Source organism: Papio anubis, chromosome 2, assembly GCF_008728515.1.
Source record: "Papio anubis isolate 15944 chromosome 2, Panubis1.0, whole genome shotgun sequence".
NCBI classification, from domain to species: Eukaryota; Metazoa; Chordata; class Mammalia; order Primates; family Cercopithecidae; genus Papio; species Papio anubis.
This window is the reverse complement of record NC_044977.1, coordinates 81,741,990-81,761,525: the sequence shown is the minus strand read 5'-3', so window position 1 is coordinate 81,761,525 and position 19,536 is coordinate 81,741,990. Positions and strand designations below refer to the sequence as shown.

At 43.9% G+C, this 19,536-nt stretch overlaps 1 protein-coding gene across 5 annotated transcripts in view; it reads right to left on the bottom strand.

Annotated features, from left to right (window-relative positions):
* The window catches only part of ACOX2 (acyl-CoA oxidase 2), a 32,768-nt gene continuing 13,232 nt past the window's right edge, over positions 1-19,536 (bottom strand). For 4 of the 5 annotated variants that reach the window (XM_031663226.1, XM_031663227.1, XM_031663229.1 and 1 more), the window contains 4 exons: positions 17,851-17,956; positions 12,269-12,486; positions 4,058-4,190; positions 1-153 (listed from right to left, as the gene is read on the bottom strand). In XM_031663226.1, coding sequence (XP_031519086.1) covers positions 91-153; positions 4,058-4,190; positions 12,269-12,486; positions 17,851-17,956 — 520 coding nt within the window. In that variant the 3' untranslated portion in view covers positions 1-90. The remainder of the gene's footprint in view (positions 154-4,057; positions 4,191-12,268; positions 12,487-17,850; positions 17,957-19,536) is intronic. The other variant, XM_031663228.1, reaches the window with a different exon arrangement.

Genomic DNA, 19,536 nt, shown 5'->3' with positions numbered 1-19,536 from the left:
TATCTAATTTAAAATTTTAATGTTGCATATATGCCATAGTACCAGTATCACATGATGGTGCTGGTTGCTTCTTGAATACTGTTGGTTATTTCATAGCTTGGATCTCCAACTTTGTAATAGTGGTCTTATATATTCCTCATAGGCAGGGTTCTCCTGTTTGTAGAAAGAAACGCATTATTAAGACAGTACATTTCTGCCAGGATTAATGACTTTTACTTTCAAATTAAGTCTTTAGCTTCAAAAAGTAACATTACGTAAGATTCTTAATTTTAAAAATTATTTCTAAAACTCATTTTGTGTGAACATATGGAGAAACATTTTTTCCAAAGGGCATCTTTCCTTTTCTCATGCAGATTTTAAATTGTGGATGCAGGTGGCCAATTAAAAACACAGCTTATCACTTGCTTTTGGAATTTAATACAAATAAAAGGCTTGACTCTTTGAGGCTCTCTGAAACTGAATATTAATCACAAAGCAAGGAACCAGATAGGGATCATATAAGCAGTATTCTAGGTCCGACTAGGTTATCTTTATGCTGTAATTCAGCGTCTTGATTCTTTGTTTCTAGTCTCATCTTTTATAATATTTACTTTGTGTGTATGTGCCTGTCTACACTAAAACTGTAAGCTCCTCGAACATTGGGCTTGACTCTTTTTTTGTTGTTGTTGGAGACAGGGTATTGCTCTGTTGCCCAGGCTGGAGTGCAGTGGTGTGATCTTGGCTCACTGCAACATCTGCCTCCTGGGTTCAAGCGATTCTCGTGCCTCAGCCTCCTGAGTACCTCGGATTACAGGTGTGCACCACCACACCTGGCTAGTTTTTGTATTTTTAATAGAGACGGGGTTTCGCCATGTTGGCCAGGTTGGTCTTAAACTCCTAACCTCAAGTGATCCACCTGCCTCAGCCTCCCAAAGTGCTGGGATTACAAGCTTGAGCCACTGCACTCAGTCTGGGTTTATGACTCTTGTTCTCCAGTATATCTTCAGTATCTGGAATAGTTTTTGGCACAAAGCATGTACTTAGTAAATATTTGTTGAATTATTGAATGAATGAATCAGTAGATGTATTTAATGCATCTAACTCCTACTTGGACAGATTTTTACAATAGAATAATTGGGGAAAAACAGGATTTTTGTTTTGAAATTATCCCCAACGATTCCTCCCTTAAACCAAGAAAGCACATCATCCTATCCAGGGATAAATCTCAACACTGTCCCAGACAGAAGAGAGCTTCTCCTATGATTCTAAGATGTTTACCTTAGCATAGCACTTTTCTTTTGGTAGAAAAATGTCAGTGAAATATATTCTTGTTTGTACTTTCATGTCTACAGGGGGTGTTTCAACATAGCTGCTCTTTTATTTAAAATATCTGCCAGGCGTGGTGGCTCACACCTATAATCCCAGCACTTTGAGAGGCTGAGACCAGCCTAGCCAACATGGTGAAACCCTGTCTCTACTAATACAAAATACAAAATTAGCTGGGTGTGGTGGTGTGTGCCTGTAATCCCAGCTACTTGGGAGGCACGAGAATTGCTTGAACCTGGGAGGCGGAGGGTTGCCGTGAGCCGCGATTGTGCCACTGCACTTCAGCCAGGGTGACAGAGCGAGACTCCGTCTCAAAAAATAATAATAATAAGTAAAAATACATAAAATATCTGCAGTGTGCCTTTTTCTATTAGTGCAAATGAGGAAAATGTCTCTTATTGCAGCTTCAAAATTATAGCATATTTTAAGAGTAGGATTAAAAAATTATCCACAGCAGATTAAAAAATACACTTTAAAAGTGCTATTTTGGTGATCTCTAAAAGGAGCCAGAAATGTAAGATCATGTACGTTAGCAGGCAGCCTCATGTCATTTTAACTGACTGGAAACAGTTCACAAAGGTCATTTGTAACTTCACATTCCCAAATTATCATACGTGAAAGATCCACAGTGCTATACCTGTCACCTTTTTAGGAAGGTAATATAAGCTAGGGTGACAAGAGTCTGTGGCACTGTGTATGCAGCAGATTCCTTCATCTCACTACGTAGGTCGTAAAACCATGTTCATTTATTCCATAAACGTGGAGTGTCTACTCCGTGATAGATCCTGGAGCTGGGAAGGTGAAGACTCCTTTGTTGTTCACAGTCAAGTGGGAGGAGATAGAAGTGAATGGGATGAAGTGCATCAATGTTTTCCCAAATGTGTTGAGCCTCTGGGTCAGTCATTCCTCTTGTTTAGATAAACATGTTCTCATGTAGTATCCAGATTAAAGTCTTTTAAAATAAATATTAAAACCAAACTAAAACACAAGAAAGCCCCCTCCATTCTCTCCAGAGAAACCAGAATGTTTCCTGTGTTGCCAGTAAAACAGGTTTAAGCTATATATGTCAGCATTTCTGACACGTGTTATAGCAGGGCAGGTTTTTCTCTGGAGCCCCAAAGGGCATACATTTATCTTTAGACCATGGGAGCTAGTGTGGAGTGGGAGGACTGCTGTATTTTTATGCCAAGATTTAAATGTTAGAAAGTAGAGAGATCTAATCATTAGAAAAAACACACTGGAAATAGGTTAACTGTACTAAAGTAGCGAACATATATTGTTTATGTTTCCTTGAGTTAAAAGGATATCTTTCTGGGGACAGGGAGTGACCAAGATGGGTTAGTTGTGTTGTAACTTTAGATAGTCATGTTAAATTAAGCCATGTGGTATGACAGGCTGCAAATTGTTAAGAACAAGTCTAACACCATGCTAGGTGTGAATGAAAGCCTGAGAGTTGCCAATTTGATGTGGTGTTAAGACACCTTTTCTGAAATTGGATCAAAGAGGTAAAAAAGAAAGCTTCACCACCTGAATAATGTATTGGCACTATAAAATTTAAAATAATCTGTTGTGTACCTATCGACTATTTGTTTTGATCATTTATGTAAAATCTGCTATTAAATATTGGTTCCTCATATTCTAACTACAGGGTTTATTTCCTCACTCCTGTTAACATATTCACTGACATTTACAACTTTTCTCAAACAGGCTCATAAGCAGAGAGCTGTGAGCATACCCTGGCCCTAGAGTGTTGGGACCTTATGAGTCCTCCCCGTCTTCTCACTGTTAATGATGTAGAGTTCTGGTGTGCTCTCCTAGGATGGCTGGGGATTTTTTTTCATGACCCTTGTAATTGTCACTTATATGGCTTTCCTGGGCTACTGATGGCAGTGCAGCAGCTCTCTTTGCTCCTTGGATTGTATTCCTTAGAGTGAAGAGGAGAGGGTATCATCTCTAGCAGGCAATCAGGTCTGAGAGAGACATCCCTCAAGCTTCCTACCACTTCCGAATACCCACTTTTATCTACACAAAACTGAAAGTTAAAAGGCTGAAAATAAGGTGGTTAAATCACTGCAGTGATTTATCTCCTTCTTTTTGTTACTTAAAAGCCAGTTTACCACTCTGTGTGTATGCCCTTGGGTCTGTCAAGCCATGATTTAGAGCTTGGGCCTTCCTCTTAATTCCCTTTACCAAGTTCCAAGCAGTGCATTTTGCTGATTACAATCCAAGCTCAGAGTTCCTGCCACGCCATACTGCCACTCCTGGTTTCTTTTGTGTGTTCTCTAAAAATATTTTATTTTATTTTATTTTATTTTATTTTTTGAGACGGAGTCTTGCTGTGTCACCCAGGCTGGAGTGCAATGGCGTGATCTCGGCTTACTGCAAGCTCTGCCTCCCGGGTTCACGCCATTCTCCTGCCTCAGCCTCCCGAGTAGCTGGACTACAGGCGCTCGTCACCACGCCCGGCTCATTTTTTTGTTTTTTGTATTTTTAGTAGAGACAGGGTTTCACCGTGTTAGCCAGGATGGTCTTGATCTCCTGACCTCGTGATCCGCCCGCCTCGGCCTCCTAAAGTGCTGGGATTACAGGCGTGAGCCACCGCGCCCGGCCTCTAAAAATATTTTAAACAGACATGCTACGCCAAGTGATTGCCAACCTAATGGGAATCAGTTAAAATAGGAGAACATGCAGGTGTATTCACTGCCTGTTCTCTGCTTTCTTACATAATTTATAATGTGTTCCACTCAACTACCTGAGTATTGGTTGGTGACTTCTGAGCCCACTGGAACAGGCGTTCATAAACATTTCCATCATAACAGCCAAGTGCTGAATTTAAACACTCATCGGTGAAGTCAAAAGCATCAGTTAACAGGATGGCATCCTTCCTGGGATAGGAAACAAGAGTTTGTAAGTATTTTAGATTGCTCTTATGAATCAAACTAGTCTTGGATGGTGAATAACAATACCTAATTAGAGGTTGCATGATTATTTGCTTTTCAAACAATTCAGCTTTTTTTTTTTTTTTTTTTTTTTTTTAGTTTTTAGTTTTTAATCAGTTATATATGCATAGTATAATGAATGAGTCAAAGAGTTCCTTAAGGCTTGTTTAAAAAACAGCATATCCGGCCGTGCGCGGTGGCTCACGCCTGTAATCCCAGCTCTATGGGAGGCTGAAGCAAGCGGATCATGAGGTCAGGAGATCGAGACCATCCTGGCTAACATGGTGAAACCCTGTCTCTACTAAAAATACAAAAAATTAGCCAGGCGTAGTGGCATGTGCCTGTAGTCCCAGCTACTCAGGAGGCTGAGGCAGGAGAATCACTTGAACCCAGGAGGCGGAGGTTGCAGTGAGTGGAGATCATGCCACTGCACTCCAGCCTGGGCGACAGAGCGAGACTCCTGTCCCAAAATAAATAAATAAATAACCAGCATATTCCTGCCTGATTTCCACTTCTTTCTCCTCAGAAGCAATTTCAATCTTTTTTTTTTTTTTTGAGATAGTCTCGCTCAGTCGCCCAGGCTGGACTGCAATGGCGCAATCTCGGCTTACTGCAACCTCCACCACCCAGGCTCGAGCCATTCTCCTGCCTTAGCCTCCCGAGTAGTTGGGATTACAGGTGCCTACCACCATGCCCGGCTAAATTTTGTATTTTTAGTAGAGATGGGGTTTTACCATGTTGGCCAGGCTGGTCTCGAACTCCTGACCTCAGGTGATCTGCCCACCTCGACCTCCCAAAGTGCTGAGATTACAAGTGTGAGCCACCATGCCCGGCCGACAATTTCAGTCTTTTAGCTGATATTTCCGTATTTATCCAAATGTCAAAATATCTTGTTTATATTGCTGCTTGTTTATGGTTCAGTTTGAGATATCATCTGTTGATTCTTCATTCAAAAGGTAAAGATTTATATTTATCACCCCTCTCTTCCCTCCTACCTCCCCCTGTTCCCATTCTTCCTCCTCCTGGCCATCAGGCCTCCCAATATAGTTATAATTTTGGCCAGACCAGTATTTAGTATTGACATCACGATGACTGTGCATCATTAAAGCATTGGAGGTAACTGGGATACTGTATCCAGTGTAATCCTTTCTTGATGATCCCCAACATCATATGAGCCCTACCACCAATTTAATGTCCCCCTTGCCGCCTTGTGGACTCACTTCATTCCTTATCCACCTGAAATTCCATGCCCTATTACTCTCTCAAAAATATATTCAACAGGCCAGGTGTGATGGCTCACGCCTGTAGTCCCAGCATTTTGGGAGACTGAGGCAGATGGATCGGCTGAGGTCAGGAGTTCGAGACCAGCTGGCCAACATGGCAGAACCCTGTCTGTACTAAAAATACAAAAATTAGCCAGGCGTGGTGGTGTGTGCCTGTAGTCTCAGCTTCCGGGAAGGCTGAGGTGGGAGAACTGCTTGAACCCGGGAGGCAGAGGTTGCAGTGAGCTGAGATTGTGCCACTGCACTCCAGCTTGGGCAACAGAGCAAGACTCTCTCTAAAAAAATACACACACACACACACACACACACACACTCAACAGTTTTTCTTGCTTTGTCATACCTGTTTAGCAAAATGCATACCTCTTTGTCTTTAATTTTCCACCCACTTTGTGCTACCACCTTTGTAGCTATACATGACTGGAAAAAACAATCATAACTGGTGTAATGATGGCTCAAGTGGGCCCTAATTGCAGCTCAACAATCGTATTACATTGCTGCATTTACTCATTGTTCATTTACTCTTTCCTTTTCTTAGGTAGTTATTTCATACCATCTCTTTGATCCTCAGATTGACACTATCCACCTTTCCCATCTCTCTTGCCTGGATGGCTTTACATCATATCTCACTGATGAAGTGGAAGCAGTAAGAGAATCTGTATAAGTTCCCACCCTTGCATTTATACATACAATGCCTTCTCTCTTCAGGCTGTCAGCTCAGGCCTCAGTCCCTCCTTGTCTACTAGAGGTCTTTTCCTCTTGCCTACTGGAGAAACAAAATTCTCCTGCCTTTCCCCTACAACATCAAAATTCCTCTCTCAGGGGTAAAAGGTTAGTGGAAATGTCCTTCTTTCTTTTTACTGTAGGCCTGGCTGGTTGCTGTCAAAATGGGCAAGTTCATGAAACCTGGGAATGTGGTGCTGGTCCTGGCTGGATGCTACTCTGGACACAAAGCCATCATCATGAAGAACATTGATGATGGCACCTAGGTCCATTCTTACAATCATGCTTTGGTAGCTGGAATTAACTGCTATCCTCACAAAGAGACAGCTGCCATAGGCAAGAAGATCTCCAAGAGGTCAAGGATTAAGTCTTTTGCAAAAGCTTATAACTACAATCACCTCATGCCCACAAGGTACTCTGTGGATATGCTCTCGGACAAACTATCATCAACAAGGATCTCTTCAAAGAACTTGCTCTTAAACATAAGGCCTAATGGGAACCCAAGATCAAGTTCAAAGAAAGGTACAAGGAAAAAAAAAATCCCCTCTGTACTGGATCATTTCCATCAGTATACAAACAGACAGTCATTTCTCCCATCTTAAACACAAGCTTTTGACTCTATTTCCTTCTCCATCATCTCGGCCCCCCTTTAGGACAAAACTCTCTGAAAGCGTTACGCGTGTTTATGCTTATGATTTCCAATTTTCACATTCTCTCCTGAACTGGATCTATTCATGTTTTTACTCCCACCATTCCACAGAAATAGCTTTTGCTGCGGTTACTTCCTTACTATCTTTCGAGGGTCTCAAGACTCAGTACTTGGGCCTTTTCTCTTCATGCACTCCTTGTGATATTCTTCTCATGGCTTTAAATATCAATCATATGCCAATGACTTCCAAATTTATTCCTCCAGTGTCCCCTGCTTACCAACATCTGTACTTGGATTTCTGACAGGCTCTTCAAAGGTAATGTGTCTGAACCCAAACTCCTGGGCTGCTAGCTCTTTCCTGTCCACCCTGCCACCTGGCCCTCCTGTAGTCTTCCCCATTTATGGTAAATAGCAGCTCTGTCCTTCTGACCAAAAACCTTGATTCTTCTTTTCTTTCTTACCGTACATCTAATCTGTCAGCAAATCCTGTTCTGCCTTCAAGATACATTCAAACTTCAACCACTTCCCACCACTTCCAGCGCTATCACTGCTCCAATCCACTATCATCCCTCACTTGGATGATTGCATGAGCCATCCAGCTGATCTCCCTGCTTTTCGCTCTTAGTTCTTAATATAGCAGCTGGAGTGAGCCTTTAAAAATATACATCAGATTCTTTCAGGTTGTGTCTATCCAATGCTCAAAACCCTCCCATTCTATCCAGTGCTCAAAACCTTCGCATTCTCTTAAGTCTTTGCAATGATCTACCTTACTCTTTCTTCCCATCCCCTGCTGTACTCCCTTAACTCTCTGACCTCTGCCCTCATTTTCCACTGCAGTCATGCCCTTCCTGCCCCTGTGGCCTCTTCTGTGTGGATGGATATGCCAAGCACACTCTGGTCTCCAACATTTGTACCATCATGCACTGCATAATGATGTTTTGGTCAATGATGGACCATGTATATCATGGTGGTCCCATGACATTATGATAAAGCTGAAAAATTCCTATTGCTTCATGACTTACATTAGAATTGCCTACAGTATTCAGTACAGCACCGTGCTTTGCAGTGTGAGCCTACGAGCAATAGGCTATACCATTTAGGCTTGTGTAAGTACACTCTGTGATGTTCACATGATGACAGACTCACCTGAAGACACATTTCTCAGAACGGATCCTCCCGTCATTAAGTGATGCATGACTGTACTTATGTTCTGCCTGTAATGTTCTTTCCCTAGCAGCTACAACAGCTTCTCCCTACCTTCTCCCAGGTCTTTCCTTAAATGTCACCCTCCCAGGGAGGTCTTCTCTGGCCTACTTAAAATTGTAGCTCCCCATCCTCCCTACTGACCCCCGGCATTCTTTCCCCCACTTCCTACTATCGTTTCCTTCATCGTAGCTATTATCATTTCACATGGTATACAGTGTGACTTATTTTGTGCATGTGTGTGCCTGTCTCCTCTCCTCTAGTGTGTAGGCATCTGTGACCCTTTTTCATCTGAAACTCGTATCCTTCACTTGAGGAATGTTTTCTTGAATTATTTTATTAATGATTCGCTTCCTTCTGTTTTCTCTGTCTTCTTTCTAGACCTATTCTTCAGATGATGAACAGCTAAGACTGGTCCTCTTACTTTTTAAAAGTCCTCCTTTTTTTTGTCTTTTTGCTTTCTTGCTGTGAGATTTCTGCAACCTTATCTCCCAGTCCTTACATTGAGTTTTCATTTCCACTATCATTTTTTAATTTTGAGGAGCTCTTTTTTAAGGTTCTCTGAATATTAGTTTTAAATAATGGCATTCAGGTTTTTTTTTTATTTTGTGGTTGCAATACTTTCTCTATCACTGTTTTTTTTTTTTTTTAAGTTTTCTTCTCCCTGTGGATCCTCTTATGTCCTCTGAATTGCCTTGTTCTTGCTTGTTTTAGTCTCCATCTTTTATGTTAGGGGCATTCTTCAGGTGTTTATTGATCCCTGAGTGTCTGATCATAGCTAAGAGCAAGGCATTAACTAGCTGATTACAAACCTGTGGCTATGCTTGCTAATGTGGGGTTCACTATGGAGTGAAGTGGGTGGACCATTGGGGAACTCTGATGTCAGTGTCTTTAGCTCCTTCTCCTTGGGCTGGCCAGATTCTCCAGAGAAGGATCATCTTATTATCTTCTTGCAGGGTACTAGTCTGGCTGCCAGTTTTTTAGGAACCAGTGGGAAAAAAGGTCTGGGGGAGGGAGGTGTCCACATTTGGCCTATAAAGAACCCTGTTTTCTGAAGGGTAGCCTTATTATCAACTATACCTGATGCTCCCTAGTCCACAGACCCTCTATTTACCCTTCTGCCAGGGCAGAGTCAAGGAAAGTCTTAAAATTACTCACAGAGGCTAGGTGTGTTAGCTCATGCGTGTAATCCCAGCACTTTGGGAGGCTGAGGTAGGAGGATCCCTTGAGCCCAGGAGTTCAAGACCAGTCTGGACAACATAGAGACAACATCTCTTTCTCTTTGTGGGTTTATGCCTTTAAAACAATTTCAGTCCATTCACTGATGTTTTAGTAGGGTTTCAGGAAAGAACAAAAGTAAATGCATATGTTTAATCTGTCATCTTTACCTAGAAGTACCCCCAACTGAGGTTTTATGACCGCTTAAACAACTAAAGACTGGGTCAGTTAACATTACAGAGAGCTTGTTCTTGGCATCCTTAGCATACTTTGCCGCCCTTCAGTTTTCGTCTCAGAAATCTTAGGGAGATAGTGACTAATCAAGGCAGGGAACTGTGACACCAAACAGTGATATGCATAGAATCTGTTATGTGCCGAATTACCCTGCAGTAGTAAGGCTACTTAGGAACCATCATGGAAGTAAATCAATTTCTGGGTTTGATGCATGAGTAAGTTGGCAGCTTGCATCAGGGCTGTCTGTCTTGTCTTGAATTGTAAGTTGCTGAAGCCAAGGCAAGCACTTAGAAATGCTGTTTGCAAATTTAAAAAACATGCTTACAGGGTGTTAAGGTGATCTTTTGTATTTTATCATCACCGACAACCAGGGCTAGAACAATTATTTTCAAGTGCTTTTAAATTCTGAAGGTTTCAGACAGATAGACACCCTTGGGCTTGAACTGTGCAGTACTTAATTATGCTCTTAATAGTTTTCACCACTGGATTCCCTGTATTAGGGAAAGTTTAATACCTGGGACATAATTGTGTCAAATGTATTTTTGACAGTTTTTGATGATTTAACTGAACTTTTTTTTTTTTTTCTTGAGACGGAGTCTCACTCTTGTCGCCAAGGCTGTAGTGCAGTGGTGCGATCTTGGCTCACTGCAACCTCTGCCTCCCGGGTTCAAGCGATTCTCCTGCTTCAGCCTCCCGAGTCGTTAGGATTACAGGTGCCCGCCACCACACTGAGCTAATTTTTTGCATTTTTAGTAGAGACAGGGTTTTACCATGTTGGCCAGGCTGGCCTCGAACTCCTGACCTCAGGTGATCCACCCACCTTGGCCTCCCAAAGTGCTGGCATTACAGGTGTTAGCCACCATGCCTAATATATATATATTTTTATATATATTATATATTATATGAATATATATAAATATATATTATATGAATATATATTTATATTTATATTAAATAAATACATATATTTAATTTTAGAGACAGGGTCTTACTATGTTGCCCAAGCTAGTCTTAAACTCTGCCTCAAGAAATCCTCCCACCTTGGCCTCCCAAAGTGCTGGGATTACACGTGTGAGCCACTGCTCCCAGCCTCTTTTTTTCTTTTTGTCAGTCTTGTTGATATGAGAATTGTTGGAGATTCTAGGAGTCACCTCTAACCCTATGCAATAGGCATCATATTTTCTGCCCAGTGAGGTCTCGAAAAGATTATATTCTCAAATTAGTCCATTTTTTTTAACCTTATGGACAATGGTAAATAATTTGGAATGTTTTCTTTTCTTTGCTTTTTTTGAGACAAGGTCTCACTTTCTTGCCTAGGCTGGAGTGCAGTGATGCAATCATAGCTCACTGCAACCTTAACCTCCTGGGATCAATCAAGCTCACTGCAACCTTAACCTTCTGGGATCAATCAATCCTCCTACCTCAGCCTCCCGAGTAGCTGGGACTACAGGTGTGTGCCCAATTCATTTTTTGTATTTTTTGTAGAAGTGGGCTTTTGCCATGTTGCTCAGCCTTTTTTTTCTTTATTGTTTTTATTTCTATTTTTTCTAGGACTCTGATCAGGTTGGGCTTTGGTTTTGATATGTTTTTAAAGCAATTGTTTAGATTATAGAATAACAGTGTGAAAGCACTGCATTAGTATTTCATTGACCCTGCATTAATGCTGCATTTAAAAACTTTGTGTTATTATTTTATAAATGAATATATGAATTACAGAGTTAAAAAAATTTTCATCTTGAAGCTGAGGGAGGATTAAGGTAAGTTTACTAAACTTGGTAAGAATTTGCTGAGGCACATTTAACAAAGACAAGGATGTGTTTGAAGTATATAATGCCTCAACCTTAACCTTAACATACAGGTGAAGAGCTCATGCCCAGGGGCCAGACCTGAGATTGTACCCGGTGCCTCCTCTGGCTGATTGACACTGGGCAACTCCCATCAGCCTGAATTTCCTTTCCAATAAAATGAGGAGATTAATAGTACCCATTTCAAAGGGCTATAAGGATTAAATGAGATGTATGTAGAAGCCTTTGGCACAGGGCCTGTCACATAAGTGCTCTTTAAAGGTTAGCTATGCCTGGGCACGTTGGATCACACCTGTAATCCCAGCACTTTGGGAGGCCAAGGCACGTGGATCACTTGAGGTCAGGAGTTCGAGACCAGCCTGGTCAATGTGATGAAACCCCATCTCTACTAAAAATACAAAAATTAGCTGGGCATGATGGCGGGCACCTGTAATCCCAGCTACTTGGGAGGCTGAAGCAGGAGAATCACTTGAACCCAGAGGCAGAGGTTGCAGTGAGATGAGATTGTACTACTGTACTTTAGCCTGGGCGACACAGCAAGACCCCGTCTCAAAAAAAAAAAAAGAAAAAAAAAGTTAGCTATGTTTGAGACTATTATTAGCACATTAGCAACGTATCATTCATGTGTAGCATACTTCATTTTATTCATTTTCCTTAGATACTATTCCTATTTCCTTGACAATGTGAAGAGTTCAACTGAGGCAGCTCATTTATTCTTAAGTGTTTTTCCCATTTTTTTCTTTCATTAATTCATAATGCTTTGTGCTGGTGTAATGATAATAGGGTGTAAACCTCTCCAGGGCTGTTGCTGCTCTGTCCATTAGCAAGGTTTTGGAGTTGGAAGTGACTTGTGAACAAGGGGGTAGGGTTATTCTCTGAAGGCTAACATGGTTTGAAGGCTGTGCCACTCACCGGATCAGGCAGAGCAGGTCCAGGTAGGCTGTTCTTGCCATGTCCACTTGGGCACCAGACAGGAAGGCATCATGGAGAAAGTCACCTGAGTTAGTCAAGATTCCGTGTATGGCATGGAGGTCACAGAGGCGCTTGAGCACCTGCTGAATCGCTGATTCATTTTCTAGTTTCTCCAGAGCTTCTGTGAAACCCTTCACAGTGACATAGTAGCAGTGCGCCTACAAAGACACAAAGATATGTTCTCCTGGTTTCTGGTTTTCTACTCCAGAAGTCATCCTGGAAGCTTGGCAAGATGGCTGGAATAAACTTGAGGCAGGATGTGCTTCCCAGCAGGCTGACTTTTCTTCTAGCTCACACTGGGTCTGATCAAGGCTTTTTGATGTCGTGTGTGTGTGTGTGTGTGTGTGTGTGTGTGTGTTGGGGACTGGTGGGCTTTTGAAACATGGCCCTTGTTTTCTTTTGCTTGGAGCAGTTTCAAGTAGGTTGGAAAGTGGAGAGAAAGAATACAGGCACATTGGAGGCTGGCCTGGGGAAGGTAGAGGACAGCACCACTGTTCTTAAGAAAATAGCTATTTTAAGGCTGGGTGTGGTGGCTCACGCCTGTAATCCCAGCACTTTGGGAGGCCAAGGTGGGTGGATCACCTGAGGTCAGGAGTTTGAGACCAGTCTGACCAACATGGCAAAACCCTGTCTCTACTAAAAATGCAAAAATTAGCCAAGCATGGTGGTGCATGCCTATAATCCCAGCTACTTGGGAGGCTGAGGCAGGAGAATCACTTGAACCCAGGAGGCAGAGGTTGCAGTGAACCAAAATCATGCCATTGTACTCTAGCCTGGGCAATAAGAGCGAAACTCCATCTCAAAAAAAAAAAAAAAAGCTATTTGTTGTCTGCAGTGTTTAAGTCAGTGGTGTGTGGGTGTGTGTGTGTGTGTGTGTGTGCACGCACACATGTGTACACCATGGGGTGAGAAAATAATGGTTCAAGATATATCCCAGCTAGAGTATAAACTCCTTAAGGTAAGCAGTGCTGTTATTTAGCTCATATGTAATGGTCTGGCTATGGCAGTTGTCAAAATAATACTTTAATACCAGCTGGCAAGTGTCCACTGCCATCAACCCTGTGAGAGCCCCTCCTGCCAGATGGACTCCGTCCCGAAGACCCCCTCCTTCTCTCCACAGCCCAGTAACTAAAGGATTAATGCTTGACCCAGCAGGAGGCCTTCAGGACCTTGCTTACCCTAGGGCTGAAGTCCATTTTGATTGGTTAGTGCCTTGTCCTACTGGTTGTAACATATTTTGAACAGACCCCATCTCATCAAGACAAGCACACATAATTATTTTGTCAGGTAGGATATATGAGTTCTATTAGGGAGAGTGAGGAAGACAGAAAGTATAAAGCAGTGCTTCTCAATTTTTTTTTTTTTTTTTTGAGATACAATCTCACTCTGTCACCCAGGCTGAAGTGCAGTGTTGCGATCTTGCCTCACTGCAACCTGTGTCCCACTGGGCCCAAGTGATCCTCCTGCCTCAGCCTCCCGAGTAGTTGGGACCACAGGTGCACATCACCATGCCTGTTTTTTTTTTTTTTTTTTTTTTTTTGGTATTTTTAGTAGAGATGAGGGTCTTGCTATGTTGCCCACTCCTGAGCTCAGGTGATCCTCCTTCCTTGGCTTCCCAAAGTGCTGGGATTACAGGTGGAGCCTCTGGGCCTGGCCCCACTTCTCAGTTTTTTATGTGCACACAGATCACCTGGGGATCTTGTCAAAATGCAGATTCCAGGGCAAGGCCTGAGACTGCATTTCTAACAAGGTCCCCTGTGATGCCCATGCTGCTGTAGTGATTTTCAGTAGCAAGATTTAGAGTGTCTTGGGGGTTTGGCTGGGTGTGGTGGCTCACACCTGTAATCCTAGCACCTTGGGAAACTGAGGTGGGCGGATCACTTGAGGTCAGGAGTTTGAGACTAGCCTGGTCAACATGGTGAAACCCTGTCTCTACAAAAAATACAAAAATTAGCCAGGTGTGGTGGTGCACACCTGTAATTCTCGCTACTCGGGAGAGTGAGGCACGAGAATCGCTTGAACCTGGGAGGTGGAGTTTGCAGTGAGCTGAGACTGTGCCACTGAACTCCAGCCTGGGTGATGGAGTGAGATTCTATCTTAAAAAAAAAAGAATGTCGGCCGGGCGTGGTGGCTCAAGCCTGTAATCCCAGCACTTTGGGAGGCCGAGACGGGTGGATCACGAGGTCAGGAGATCGAGACCATCCTGGCTAACACGGTGAAACCCCGTCTCTACTAAAAAATACAAAAAACTAGCCGGGTGAGGTGGCGGGCGCCTGTAGTCCCAGCTACTTGGGAGGCTGAGGCAGGAGAATGGCGTAAACCTGGGAGGTGGAGCTTGCAGTGAGCTGAGATCTGGCCATTGCACTCCAGCCTGGGGGACAGAGCAAGACTCCGTCTCAAAAAGAAAAAAAAAAAAAAAAAAAAAATGTCTTGGGGGTTCAAAAGAATTCACCAAGTGGGACCTGAGTTGGGGGAAAGGTCATTCCAGGCAGGGAGAACCTTATATGCAAATAGTTGTACATTCAGGAAGCTGCAGGCAATTTAATGAGGCTGAAGTGTGGTGGTATAATGAGGTGATGATGGGGAACCATGGAGGTTAGGGTGGATTCATACCTGGGGCTCAGGTCAGTGAAGGGCTGTGAAGAACATGGTCGGAATTTGTTCTTTAGCTGCGCAGTGACCCGATCCATTTTCTCACTTGGAAAGAACCTGTGTTTCCTAGGAGGCCCTCACACAGGTGCTGACAACTCCACTTTGCCATTCAGACATGGTGTACTCACAGCCATGCTGGACTTGCAGCATTTGGCTGTGGAAGGTCAGCAGATGTGCTGTGTTGCCTCTGGGGCTCCAGTAGCCTTTGTTGCTCAGACTGGGTCCAGCTTGGCAGAACTGCAGACCCACACTCCTTTTCCTGTCCTAATCTGAGAGCTGCATCCTCAAATGCTTAAGGCTCTCAGTTGAGGAGTGGAGTGATGGAGAGCTGCCCAACGGCCTGGGCCTGTGCCTTAAAAAGCAGGATGAGGATCAGAGACAGAGGTGACCTCTACGCTTTGGGGAAGGGCTGAGCCGAACTTTGGTCCCACGCTCTGAGCACAGTGAACATTATTTACATTGTGTGTGTTGGTTTAAATCTTGCCTCCTGTCTAATTTGGGGGTGGGGGTGGGATATATGCACTTATGTGCTAGCTGCCTCTTTTTAAGTTTTACTCATTTAATCTTTATCAGAGTCCTACAAAGTAGGTACTGTTATTAGCTCTATCTTGCAGATGAAGAGACTGAGGCTCTGAAATATTAAGTTTCTTCCCCAAGGTCACGGCTAGGAAGTGGTAGCAATGAGATCCACACCAGGGCTGTATTCCTAACCCTGTGTGGCCAAAGCCACAGGAGACTGAGGCTGGATTATAATGAGGCCAGCATTTGTTCCAGTGGTCCTGGAGACTGACATCTCTTCTGGTCAGAGTCTGCATTATCGGACCAGAGCCTGACAGAGCCTAAAGGGCTCTCCCATGCCCCTTTGTCTACAGACAGGGAAGTTAAAGCCCAGAGAAGGAAGGGGCTGCTTGAGGTCACACAGAGCTGGGACCAGAATTTAGCCCATGGCTCCCCCTTGTCTACTCTTCTGTCAGTATCATCCCCGCTTCCCCCAAGTTGCAGTTATCTCTACCTGCACATTTATGGTTTCCAGATGGGGCCCAGTTGGGTGCTGAAGCTTTCTGTAGACTAAATAACCCCGCAAAGCACAGAGAGTACAGAAAGCCCTATCCATTATGACCTTGGAGACTCAGCTGGGGCACCACCTCCCCAGGAAGCTGTCAGGGACATGTTCTTCCCTCACAGGCTGGCTGGCTATCACCCTCCATCCCCCCAGAGTTTGTTGCTCACCTCAGTCACTCATCACACCCTTGGTGATGTGGGAAGGGAAAGCATCTGGACTCAGCTAGTTTCTACCTCTGGGACCTAACTCCTGAGTTCTCTTTCCTTACTCTTGAAGTGGAGATAATGTCAGTCTCCCTCCCAGGGCTGTGTAGATTAAATGAAGTAACCCTGGCAAGCAGCATCTGGTCCATTTGAAGGCAGGCCATAGGTTTGGAAAATGGATGAGTGGATAATGGGCAGCTGTGGTTCCTGTTTTGGTGATCCAGTGAAAGCAGGAAGCCTTGGCTCACCCTCTGTGTTGACAGGACAGTTAGCACAGCAGGGGGTGCCCCTGCTGTAGGCTGAACAGAACTGAGGGCTGCAGAGGTAATCCCAGAACCGGCGGTGTGGTGGAGGTGGTGGGTCACGTGGTGGTACTCAACGTCCAGCCTGCCCCACCAACCCTGTCCCACGAGGGCCTCTGCAGCCCTTCAGGGCTCTCCTGTTCCAAGGCTGCCATTTTCTGGGTCTGAGGCCTGAGCATTGGTGTGATCACTTTAGTTTTCCAGTTATTGGCAGTGCCAGAGTCCCAGCTGCCTAAGCTAGAACTCAGGAGTTGTTCTTATCTCTTTCCCACCCCAGCACTCTGAGGCTTGTCGCTGCCTTCTTCCCCCTTAGTATCTCTGATCTCCCCACTTGTCTCCAGGCCTTCTGCCATGCTCATGGTCAGGACCACCCTCAGTCTTGGCCCAGACTTGCTCCTTTCTAACTTGCTCCCTTTCATTCCACCCCGGGCAACCTGCATGATTCTTCTAGAATGAAACTGATCACTTTACTCCACCTCCAAACAAACTCAGCAAAGGCATTGCAATGAAAACAAAACCCCAACTTTTCACAGTGGTGCAAAAGGTCAGAGGCCTTGCCTGTCTCCCCTTCTCCCCTTGTCTCAGTCCTCCTCCTTACGTCCTCCTTGAGAGATTTGCACTTCCTCCCAAGCACACCAGGATTCTTCTTGCTGACTCCTTTTGCACGCGCAGCTCCCTTTGCCTGGAAACTTTTCTCTCCAAAGCTGCCACCCCACCCTTTAGCTGGCTAATTTCAGCTTATCCTTGAAGTTGCCGCTTCTTTTGGGAAGCCTTTCTGACTCCTCCAGGTGGGCAGAAATGTGCCTGCTCTGGGATTCCGTAGCAGCCTGTATTGCCATGTCATGGTGCTTCCTTGATTGTAGCTGTGCATGGGCAGTGGCTTCACTGTTGAGCACCCACCTCAGTGCCCAGTGCAGAGTGGGTGCTCAAATATTTGCCGACTGACTATGAATTATGCACAAACACAAAACAAGTAGAAATTGAATCAGACATCCAAGGATTGCCTGTGGGGCTAAGGGGAGACTTGACCTGCTTTTCTATCTGGGAGGAAATATTTGAACAACCTGAAGCAAATCCAATAACACTGCCTCATTACCTTTTCCCCTAAGAGCTGCCAGCAAGATTGCTTTGGAGTTAAGTCCTTTAATTAAAATACCCTGGACTAAAGCCTTGGAAGTGAAATGAGGGCAGCAGCCGCTGAGGCAGAGTTGGGGAATAATGGCAGAGCCCGGATTTTCCCAGCAGGGTAGCCTGCCTGGGAAACAAAACGATCCCTTTCAGCTTCAGCTGGTGGGCGCTCACCTTAGCAGCCTGGAGGTGTATGACAGTGGTCTGGTTCCAGGCCTCGTGCTGGTCAGCTCCGGATTGCGTCAGGGTCTGTAAATGGTGCACTGAGTCCTTTATCAGTCTGAAGGCCAAAGCAAAAAAGGTTCAGCTTCCTGACTGAGTGGAAAAGACAGCTGATGGGCTTCCTGTGGTCCCTCAGAAGTAGAAATAATGCCTGTTTATTGACCACTTATGTGCTATAAAGCTAAATGATTGATACTCATTATCTCTTTAACTCTTTTAAGGGCAGGCATCCCCCAGTTTGCTATGGGGAAAACTGAGGCCCAGAGAGGTTAACTAATTTGTCCAGGGTCACACAGCTAGTAAGGAGTAGAGCCAGGATTTTGACTTGTTGTTAATCGCCATGTTATAAAGCCTCAGGGCCACAGGCCAGGAGCTGTGCCCTATTTCTAATGCAGATTCCAGCCTGACACCAGTATGTTCAGGCCTTTTTGTTGACTCTCGTCCTATGGCCTGAGCAAGGAGAATGGTTTTTCTGTAAAGGCTACAGAGGTCCATCAGTCACCTAGCCTGCTGCAGGTTCTACCCACGGGACCTAAAAACAAAAACAGAAAACCAACCTTTGTCCTGAAAACCACTAAATTAGTCATTTGCCATTTTATTAACCTTTAATCCCTTCTTATTTTCTGTTCCCTGCCCGTCCATCCATGACCCTTGGAATCTGTGTGTAAAGCAAACTGTTTATTAGGCAATATGTTTTTTGCTTTGTCAGGGAATAGATAAGCAGATGTCACATTGAGTTTCAAGCAAGGAGAAATATCATGACACTTTAATTACCTCGAGCAGCCTTATTTTCCCCTCCTCAAATCTCCCAATTGAAATGTTAGCTCTGTGAGGTCTGGGGTGTTTATCAGGCCTATTTACTGATAGGCCCCTAATGCCTGGAACAGTGCCTGCCATATTATAGGCAGTTAATAAATATTTTTGGAATAAATAAATGAATGTTCCAAGTTGCTTATGATCTTGAAATAACTATTAACCATCCCTGGGACCACAGGTTGGGATATAAGGCCTCTTATTATATACTGAAAACATGTTTTTCCAGTTTGTTTTTGGTGTTTCATTTTTATTTTTTTATTAAATTTTTTCTATGTTTGGTAGAGGTGGGGTTTCACCATGTTGCCCAAGCTGGTCTCAAACTCCTGAGCTCAAGCAATCCTCCCACCTCGACCTCCCAAAGTGCTGGAATTACTGGTGTGAGCCACCATGCCCAGCCTGTTTTTGGTGTTTTAATTTGGGGCAGGGTTCAGAAGATTTCCTTTTTAGGTAGTTAAACCTCCATCTTTTCCATGGTGGTATCTGTGTTTGGTCAGGACCTCTCTATTCCCAGCCCCTGGCATATTTAGTCATTCCTAACACAGAGTAGGTACTGAACAGTATTTGTTGAATGACAGAATGGATGAGTCCTTGGCTTTGTCCATGTTCCCTGGAGCCTACTAGACCCTGGAAATAAATGAATTCTATTCTGTGGTGTTGTCATATTTTCAAAAATTATTTTTATATTATGGGATATTTCAAACATACAAGTGAGTATTGCTTTATTTATTGATATTTGCATATCAATACATTTGTAGCATTTACATGTGGTACATTCCTTGTATTGCAAATCACCATAGGACCTTAGAGATTCAAAAAATATCT